This window comes from Macaca nemestrina, chromosome 20 (genome assembly GCF_043159975.1).
Source record: "Macaca nemestrina isolate mMacNem1 chromosome 20, mMacNem.hap1, whole genome shotgun sequence".
NCBI lineage: Eukaryota > Metazoa > Chordata > Mammalia > Primates > Cercopithecidae > Macaca > Macaca nemestrina.
In genome coordinates, this window is record NC_092144.1 from 14,287,173 (window position 1) to 14,297,684 (window position 10,512).

Below are 10,512 nucleotides of genomic sequence, written 5' to 3' on the forward strand. Positions count from 1 at the left end.
GAAAAGAATATAGTATATAATACATACAGCATACAAAATATGAGTTAGCCAACTGTTTATGCTATCTGTAAGGCTTCCAGTCGATAGTAGGCGATTAGCAGTTAAGCTTTTCGGGAGTCAAAAGTTACACGTGAGCCCGACGCGGTGGCTCACGCCTGCAATCCCAGCACTATAGGAGGCCAAGGTGGGCAGATCATGAGGTCAGGAAATCAATACCATCCTGGCCAATATGGTGAAACCCCACCTCTACTAAAATAGAAAAAATTAGCCGGGCGCGTTGGTGTGCGCCTGTAGTCCCAGCTACTTGGGAGGCTGAGGTGGGGGAATTGCTTGAACCTGGGAGGCGGAGATTGCAGTGAGAGGGCCGAGATGGTGCCACTGCACTCTAGCCTGGTAACAGAGCGAGGTTCCGGAAAAAAAAAAAAAAAAGTTATATGTGGATTTTTGACTGTGTGGGGATTGGTGCCCCTAACACCCAAATTGTTCAAGGATCAACTCTAGTTGCAGAAGAGACCGTATGGCCCTTGAAGCTGAAAATGTTTACTATCCAGCCCTCTACAGCAAAAGTCTGTGGACCCCTGCATAAGCCAACCATACTCCCATCCCACCCTCTACCCACTAAGCTGTCACCTCCATCTCATGCACCTTCCACACCCTAATCTACACGCTACTCCCTGCACATCCACACCATATCCCGGCCACTCTCCCTGGCTGCCCCTCCAAGACTTTCTCTCACTTCTGGGTAATACTGAGCCCCTTGCAAGCTGGCATTTTTACCTCCAAGGAAAAGGACAGGAAGCCTACTGAGTTAAGTGGGGTGGGGTCATACGGGGTCTGGAACCTGGGACCGATCGGGACCTGGGCTTTGTTTGGCCAAGGACCCTGGACCAGACGCAGGCTCCGCGTTTGAGGTGCCACGTCAAGGAAGTGGTCCCATGCTTGGAATGGCCTTGGCTCTAGGTTCAAGCTGAGGCTCCGGATGGGTCTTGGAGGCCAACACTGGCCTGGGCTCTCTCACCTGTGACCAGGCTGGAGACAATGAGAGGTAACACCAGCATCTGCAGCATCCTCATGAGAAGCTCTCCGGGAAAAGAGAAGTACTTGATCTGGCGGTAGGTGAGCTGATATGGGCGCAGGGCAAAGGCCAGGCTGACCCCTAAGGTCAAAAGAAGAGGTCCATGGACTGAAGTCTGGGTTGCCCAGCCCTAGGCAGGGTCCATCCACCCTAAGAAGGCTAGGGCAAGGGTGGGAGTGAGGGAGAGAAATATCCTATGAGTGTGTGTATTCGTGTGTGCACTGATGCGTGCAGACATTGTAGAAATGTATGCATGTATGGGTTACCATACTGATACTGTGTAAATGTGTGTCCATGTCTGTGTAAATGTAAATGTGTAAGTGTATACATATCCAGGATATGTGACGGTAGACGTTCACTTGTAAACGGGCATAGGTGTCTGTATACAGGCACATATACACATGAATATGCACACGTGTTTTCCTGGACATCTATAGGTGTGATTTGTGTGTATGTTACTATTTTCAAACATGCGAATGTATGTGGTTTTTAAACTCATAAGTGTGTGCACGAGTACTCAGGAGAACGTATGTGAGATGTGAATGTGTTTATAAGTTCCAATACACATGCACAAGTGTGCATGTAAGTTTCTGTGTTTGCACCTATAAGTTCAATGCATGCGTATGTGTGCGTGCAAAGTGTGTTTGTACATTGTATATGTATATATGTGTGTGTGTGTATACACAAGGATATGCATGTGACATTGTGTGCACAGTTGTGTTTGCACACATGCGTATTCATCTGTGTGGTGTGTCTTTATGTGGGGTTGAGGGTGGCTAGTGGGACTGGGAGGTGTGTGCAGGTGAGAATGAGGGAGTGGAGCAAAGAGATGTGTAGGGGCCAGGAATTTCCCTGAAGTCCCCGCCTTTCCCCGAAGTCCCCGCCCTCCAGGAGGCAGAGCTCACCGATGACCACTGCGCTGACCGTCAGCAGGATGAAGGCGTTTCGGCGCAGGAAGCGCAGCACGTGCTCGCGAGTCATGGTCTGCAGGCGCAGGCGGGTGCGCAGTGCTCGCTGCTGTAGGCTTTCCTGCAGCCGCTGCAGCCAGCCCACCCGGCCCAGCCGCTGGCCGCTCTCCCGCAGGAACAGGCTGTTGCCATGGCTGCTCATGGTCTATCTGCGGGAAACAGAGAAGCCTGGGGCTGGTGAGGGCCAGGACAGAAGGCAGGCGTGGGCAGATGGCGAAGGCTGGGAAGAGTGATGAGCGCTTCCTAAGGACTCTCAGAAGGCGGGGGTGGTTGAGTGTTTTGGCTCAGGCCTGTAATCCCAGCACTTTGGGAGGCGGAGGCAGGAGAATCACTCGCCCCCAGGAGTTCAAGACTGGCCTGGGCAACATAGTGAGACCCTGTTTCTAAAAATTTAAAAACAGCTGGGGATGGTAGTCCTAGCTATTCGGGAGGCTGAGGCAGGAGGATCGCTTGAGCCCAAGAGTTCAAGGTTACAGTGAGCTATGATCTTCCCAGCCTGAGCAAGATGGTGAGACCTCCACCCCTCCAAAAAAGCACAAAGGCCAGGCGCACTGGCCCACACCTGTAATCCCAACACTTTCTAAGGCCAAGGCAAGAGGATCGCTTGAGCCCAGAAGTTTGAGGCTGCAGTGAGCTGTGATTGCACCACTGCACTCCAGCCTGGGTGACAGAGCACAGCCCTGTCTCTAAGAGCAACAAATAAATAAAAATAAAAATTTTTTTTTTAAAAGGCAGGGGAAGGGGAAGGTCAGTCTGTTAAGATGTGCCCATCTGAGGACACCTGAGGCACTGCCTGGGGTTCTAAGATCAGGTCTTGGCAGGAAAAGGTCAAGTCTCCAGAATCATTCCTGGGAATGGCTGGGAAGAGGAGGAAACCACAAAATAATGGATCTTTTTGACATTCCCTGACTCCAGCCCATTCTTTTTTCACTGAGATTATCACAAGCCTCTGGGGGCTGCCCCAGCGGCTCAAAGGAAATTAACAAGCCTTTGTGAAGTGCCTGCTGCATATGGAGCCCTAGACAAAGCACCCGGAGGCTAGTCCTCTAAATTAACACGGTTTTGTGTCCAGCCTGGAGGCTTTTCACAAGGACAAAATCAGCAGGCGCCTGGCAAAGAGCAGGTGCCCAGTAAATGCAGCTACTCTGCCTGAATGCCCAGGTGAGCAACACAGAAAGCGGGGAGTCCTTTGGTAATGAAATGATAATGACTCTTGGCCACAGCGTGATGTGCATGAGCCCCTCTGGGGTGGCAGGCACTGTACTGCTGTTTCCCAAACTGCAGACTTTCGTGTCTCCTCCTTATATTTGGCGATATCCATGTGTCCTAATTCACTTATCTAAAAAACAGTACCGAACCAGGCGCCGTGGCTCACGCCTATAATCCCAGCATTTGGGAGGCCGAGGCGGGCAGATCACTTGGGCTCAGGAGTTCGAGACCAGCCAGGCTAACATGATGAAATCCCGCCTCTACTAAAAATACAAAAATTGCCCGGGCATGGTGGCAGGTGCCTGTAGTCCCAGCTACTTAGGAGGCTGAGGCAAGAGAATCACTTGGACCCGGGAAGTGGAGGTTGCAGTGAACAGAGATTGCACCACAGCACTCCAGCCTGGACGACAGAGTGAGACTCTGTCTCAAAATAAAAATAAATAAATAATTATTTTAAAAATTAAAATTAAAAATGTATGTAAAACGGAAACTTTAGACTCCTACTTGAAATGTGAATTATATTTTTCAACAACATTAAATACAATGCATATAAAAATTAAAACCTGCCGATCCGTCTACCAACTAAACACTTCACATGTACAGGGCGGCTTAGAAATTGTGATTTTCGTAGGCCTGAGGAACTTTTCTCTTTGTGCACCCTTTTCTTCATTAAAAAAAAAAGTCTACATTAAAATTCTGTTTTACAACTGCATTCATACAAAGAAAAATATATTATTTCAGAACGAGATAGAGGTGATCATTATTGCACAACATAATGAAAATACTAGATGCTATTAAATTGTACGTTTTCAAATGGTTGCTTCCATGTTATGTGAATTTGCCCTCAATTTTATTTTATTTTATTTTATTTTATTTTTTTTTGAGGCGGAGTTTCGCTCTGTCTCCCAGGCTGGAGTGCAGTGGCCGGATCTCAGCTCACTGCAAGCTCCGCCTCCCGGGTTTACGCCATTCTCCTGCCTCAGCCTCCCGAGTAGCTGGGACTACAGGCGCCCGCCACCTCGCCCGGCTAGTTTTTTTTGTATTTTTTAGTAGAGACGGGGTTTCACCATGTTAGCCAGGATGGTCTCGATCTCCTGACCTCGTGATCCGCCCGTCTCGGCCTCCCAAAGTGCTGGGATTACAGGCTTGAGCCACTGCGCCCGGCCTGCCCTCAATTTTATAAATGGAGCCAGCTGCTGTGGCTCACGCCTTTAATCCCAGCTACTTGGGTGGCTGAGCGGGGAGGATCACCTGAGCCCAGGAGTTCAAGAACTAAGACAGAATGTCGCTCTGCCACCCAGGCAGGACTGCAGCTCACTGCAGCCTCCAACTCCTGGGCTCAAGTGATCCTCCCACCTCAGCCTCCAAAAGTGCTGGGATTATAGGCACGAGACACCGCACCCACCCTAAAAAAAAAAAAAAAATTAAAATGAATATGTTAATATTATACATTATAGCATTTTCTTTCATCTAAACGCTTGTTTCTGTCTTCTAATTTTAAAAGAGATGAAAACATCAGGGAAATAGTAGAATTGTACTAGAGGCTGGGAAGGGCAGGCGGGAGGGGAGGATGGGGCGAGGTTGGTTAACAGATACAAAACTACAGCTAGAGAGAAAGAATGAGTTCTGGTGTTCTATGGTTAATGATCATTTATTCTATATTTTCCAAAAAGCCAGTAGAGAAGGTTCTGAGCATTCGCACATTAAGACATGATCAATGTTTGAGATGATGGACATGCTAATTACCCTGATTTGATCATTACACATTGTATACATGTATCGAAATATCACTCTGTATCCCACCAATATGTACAAGTATTTCATATCAACTCAAAATAAAAGGGAACAAAAAGAAATGAAAATGGCCAGGGCGCAGTGGCTCACGTCTGTAATCCCAGCACTCTGGGAGGCCGAAGCGGGCGGATCGCTTGAGGTCAGGAGTTCGAGACCAGCCTGGCCAACATGGCGAAACCCCATCTCTACGAAAAATACAAAAATTAGCTGGATGTGTCACACGCCTGTAATCCTGGCTACTCCAGAGGCTGAGGCAGGAGAATCGCTTGAACCTGGGAGGCAGAGGTCGCAGTGAGCCAAGATTGCACCACCGCACTCCAGCCTGGGTGACAGAGCCAGACTTTGTCAAAAAGAGAGAGAAGAGAAGAGAAGAGAAGAGAAGAGAAGAGAAGAGAAGAGAAGAGAAGAGAAGAGAAGAGAAGAGAAGAGAAGAGAAGAGAAGAGAAGAGAGGAAGGAAGGAAGGAAGGAAGGAAGGAAGGAAGGAAGGAAGGAAGGAAGGAAGGAAGGAAGGAAGGAAAGAAGGAAGGAAGGAAGGAGAGGAGAGGAAAGGGAGGGAAGGGAGGGAAGCGAGGGAAGGGAGGGAAGGAAGGGAAGGAAAGGAAGGAAGGGAAGGAAGGAAGGAGGGAAGGAAGGGAAGACATTTCTGTAGGTCCCTAAAAGCACTGTGTGCTATAGGTACTACACCTCCTAACCTACACTGTTCTCATAACCAAGAAAGGGTGGTGCCCTTCCTCCAGGCATACTGAGAATTCTGTTCTTCCTTCTAGACCCACTCTTAGGCTCCCTCTCCCACTGGCTCCCTTTCGATCTGCCCAGTGGAAAGGACAACAGTATGAAGATTTCTCAACGAACTAAAAATAGAACTACTATCCCATCCAGAAACCTCCCTACTGAATATCCACCCCAAGGAAAACAAATCATTGTATCAAAAGGATATCTACACTGGTATGTTTCTTCACAGCAATATTTGCAATCGCTTAGATACGGAATCACCCTAAGTGTCCACCAATGGACGATTAAAGAAAATGTGATACAGATAAGTGTGTCACATTATAGATAAACAGACCTGTATCACATTTATATTGCTAGCACATTTTCTTGCTACATTGTTGATTATGTTATCGTATCTATGTTTCATTATGTATATAATGGAATACTAATCAGCCATAATAAAGAATGAAATGTTCTTTACAGCAACATACATAGAATTGGAGGCCATTCTCTTAAGCGAAATAATTCAGAAGCAAAGTGTAACACCGCATGTTTACTTATAAGTGGGAGCTAAATAATGTATACACAAGGACATAGAGTGAAATAACAGACATTGAAAACTCGAAAGAAAGGGTGGGAGGGTGAGAGGTGGATGGGATGTGAAAAATTACTTAATAGGTGCAACACACACAATTAGAGTGATGTTTACACTAAAAGCCCGAACATCATCACCATGCAATCTATGCATGTATCAAAACTACCCTTGTACCCTCTAAATGTATACACCATTCTTTCTTTCTTTCTTTTTTTTTTTTTTTTTTTGAGGCTGGAGTGCAATGGCACCATCTCAGCTCACTGCAACCTCCACCTCCCAGGTTCAAGTGACTCTCCTGCCTCAGCCTCCCAAATAGCTGGGATTACAGCCACCCGCCACCCCACCTGGCTAATTTTTGTATCTTTTGTAAAGATGGGGTTTCACTGCGTTGGCCAAGCTGGACTCAAACTCCTGACCTCAGGTGATCCACCTGCCTCGGCCTCCCAAAGTGCAGGGATTACAGGCGTGAGCCACCACGCCCAGCCACAAAATTCTTTTAAAGGCAGCAGGAGAATGGAGGGTGGGAAGAGATTGAGATGGAGCATTTACTCTCCTGTCTCCCAGCTCCCTGTGCCAGGCCCCTACTTGGCAGCAGCTGTGTTCCTCTACCTAAGACCACTGCTCCCATGGGACAGTCCTCCGCCATAACCCTGGATCTCCCTGGGTCCTCCTCTCTGCTAGTATCTTCATAAATAGTCCGATGACAAACCCTTTTTACTTCTCCCTTCAGAGTCTGCTGTCTGTCTCCCCAGCAATACACCAGATTCATCTGACTCAGAAAAAAAAACTCTGTAAATTAAAGGAAGACACTAAATATTGTACCCTGTACTGGACTCTGTACCTATTTGGTTTGCCTGGGATTGTCACACCTATAAAGAGAATGTGTTCACCTCCCGCATCTACTTCCTTTTTTTTTTTTTTTTTTTTTTTTGATTTTTAGTAGAGGCAGGTTTCATCATGTCAGCCAGGCTGGTCTCGAACTCCTGACCTCAGGTGATCCAACGGCCTCGGCCTCCCAAAGTGCTGGGATTACAGGCATGAGCCACAGCGCCTGGCAGCTTCCCCATCTACTTCCTAAGGGATCAAGGCTCCCTGATATATTTTCTCACCCCCACCCCAGCCTCATGCCCAGTACCTGAATTCAACCAGGTCCAGCTGGGAGTTTCTCGGAGGTCTCTGTTACCAGTACGTAGATGCCTGGCTTTTTGTTTTGCTGCCACTGGTTTTTCTGAGATCTTCCTTGCCCTCCTCCACTCCCCACCATATCCAAGGGATGGGACATCTGCCCTGGTTTTCCAGACCCTGTGTCCTCTAGATCTAATCCAAATACCGAATGCCAAGCCCCACTTAAGATCCTGCTCCAAATGGATCCATCTCCTGAAACCACAAAGCTGCTTCTCACCTTGCTGTGGAAAAAAAAAAAAAAAAAAAAAAAAAATCCCAAGGAGTGAACCACAGACTACACAGGGAATGTACAATCCCTCCCTCTCCTCTGGGATATTATGTTTCCAGTCCCTAAGCCACAGCAGGAAGTTGCCTGTGGATACCAAGAGAGATCATTCAGCTAAGATCTGAACAGTCAGGAAAACTCCAGAGGCTAGGGTTTTGTCCGGTTCTTTTCTCTTCCTTACAAGCCATAGTACGGTATTGACAAACTATGGTCTGCTAGTCAAATTCATCCTACTGCTTGTTTTTGTAAATAAAGTTTTATTGGCACACAGCCACACTCATTCATTACCTATTGTCTAGAGCTGCTTTCAAGCTACAATGCCTAAGTTGAGTTGTTGGGACAGATTGTATGGGCCACAAAGCTCCAAATATTTACTCTCGGGCCATTTGCTGAAAAAAATTTGCTGACCCCTGGAGAAGAGCAGACAACACTTAGCATCTGTGGGCCAGACGCAGTGGCTCATGCCTGCAATCCCAACAGTTTGAGAAGTGAAGTTTGGAGGACTGCTTGACCCCAGGAGTTCATGGCCAGCCTGGGCAACATAGCCAGATCCTATCTCTTTTTAAAAAATTAAAAATTAGCCAGGCATAGTGGCCCGTGCCTGTAGTCCTAGCTACTCAAGAGGCTAAAGCAAGAGGATCGCTTGAACCCGGAAGTTTGAGGCTGCAATGAGCTATGACTGTACCACTGCACTCCAACTTGGATAACAGCATAAAACCCTGTCTAAAAGAAAAGAAAACAGCACCTTAGCACCTGATGACTATAATATAGTTGTCAACTGTGGTTGATAAAAAGCAGAAACCTAACTCACACAAAATTAAGAATAAAATGCTACAGTGTGAGAATGTCTTACTATCAATTTTTCTCTTGTCTGCATCACTTATAAGTTTATACCATTGTGATTGTCAAATTAATAATAATATTAGTTTTTAAAAATGTTTGACTTGAAATGTGATCTTAACCTCCACTTGGGCCTCTCTGGGTTTCTCTCTTCTTCCCCACCCTGGGCTCCCTCTTTTCTAGGCTTTCCTGGGTCTAGGCTTTCTTTTGGACTTACCTCTTGGGTTTCCTGCTCAGAAAATGTCCCTTCTAGTGTCCCCAGTCTCTACAGGGTGAGGGGTGAGGAGGGTGAGGATGGGTCTTTCCCACTCGGTTCTCCCAACCTCCAGACACTTCAATATGATGAGATGTGTCGGCTACCTCTTGGAGCCTCTTACATCCCTAAAATTAAAGCAAGTTACAGTGAGTAAACTGAAAATGCTTTCTATACATTTTATGTCAATGCTGTGCTAGCCAGAGGAGTGAGTGAGGGGAGAGAGAGATGGGATGGAAACCACGTACATCACACACACTCAGACACACACAGGCACACATAACCTCGAAAACCTCTTGTATGCAATTGACATATCCACAACCCCAGTCACACGCAAACTCTTCAGACATACAACCACACACATACCCACACACACCTTCAGAAATGCAGCTCCGTGCATGCAGTCATACAATCCCTACACACACACACACACTTCCCACATTCATGTACACCCTCAGACACACAACCACACACACCTTCGTGGCTCTGCACAACCACCCTTCATGGATTAAATCCTACAGAAGCAGTGACAGTCACACAATTCCTACATACACACAGAAACACACACACACTCTCTTTAGGTCACAAAACACAAACTTCAGACTTTTGAAATCATCCTCACATTTAAACATTCAGCTCCACACACCTGTTCAGGACGGCGATCCCACTCACAAATTCAGTCTGTCTGTCTGTCTGTCTCTCTCTCTCTCTCTCTCTCACACACACACACACACACACACACACAAATGCCCAGACCCCTTGCAGCCTCAGCCACATCAGATATATCTGAAATTGGTGAAATAAGCCCTCTGATAGAGAAAGCAATCGAGCCCTATAAATGCACGAGGCATCAGGCTCGGTGCTGGAAACATGCCTGTGAGCGGAGGCCACGGGTTGGGGAGGTGGGGATATGGGGCAGGGAGACTGGGGATAACTAAGGGGATAGGAAACTCACCAGAACGACCCAGAGAAAAGCGGAGGCGACGGCTCTAAGGGGCAAGGAGGAGCTCAGAGACAAAGGGCGGCAGAGAGGTGGGGACGTGGGTGCAGGGAGCGCCCCACACGCCTCAGCCCAGCGCCACGGATCCCCACCTGCCCGCAACCTCCGCGCCGCAGCCCCACCGAGTCCCCGCGCCGAGCCGCGGAGCCCCCAGTCACCAGCGTTCGGAGCGGCGGGGGCGGCCTGCCAGCGCCTCGGCCTGCGCGCTGCGCCCGGATGCAGGAGCCGGAGCCCGGCGAAGCGCCCGGCCGGGGCCGCGGGGACCCGCCAGGGACGGTGCAGCGCCGGCGTGGGGACTGGACGGTGGAGGCACCGGCGCGGAGCCGGGACGCGCTGTGCTGCCGGTGGGATCCGGGCCAACCCTGAGCTTACGTGGGTGTGGGGGCGCCGGGCGGCCGGGGGAGGGGGCGGGATCCCCTCCGCGATGCCCCCCGCCTCCCCCGCGCCCAGCCCAGGCTCAGCAGCCGCGCGGGAGAAAGGGGACCGCGTGTTTGGGAAGGGAGGGGAGTTGGGGTGGGCGGGGGTGAGTGGCCTCTCCGGCATCCAGCCCCCGCCCCCTGCTCAGAGCCGCGCCTCCGCGCCCCCGCCCCCTAAACCGTCTCCGGAGCCCTCGGAG

The 10,512-nt window shown here is 49.0% G+C and overlaps 1 protein-coding gene across 4 annotated transcripts in view; it reads right to left on the reverse strand.

Moving 5' to 3' along the window:
* LOC105496313 (solute carrier family 1 member 6) overlaps nt 1–9,941 on the reverse strand; it is a 32,044-nt gene extending 22,103 nt beyond the window's left edge. Inside the window, exons 1-4 of one of the 4 annotated variants that reach the window (XM_071086341.1) lie at nt 8,861–9,047; nt 7,489–7,759; nt 1,981–2,192; nt 1,019–1,156 (exon numbers count right to left, since the gene is read on the reverse strand). In XM_071086341.1, the coding sequence (XP_070942442.1) occupies nt 1,019–1,156; nt 1,981–2,185 (343 nt within the window). In that variant the 5' untranslated portion in view covers nt 2,186–2,192; nt 7,489–7,759; nt 8,861–9,047. Of the gene's footprint in view, nt 1–1,018; nt 1,157–1,980; nt 2,212–7,488; nt 7,760–8,860; nt 9,048–9,851 lie in introns of those variants that run through there. The other 3 variants (XM_071086342.1, XM_011766812.3, XM_011766681.3) reach the window with 3 other exon arrangements.
* Nucleotides 9,942–10,512: the final 571 nt, after the last annotated feature.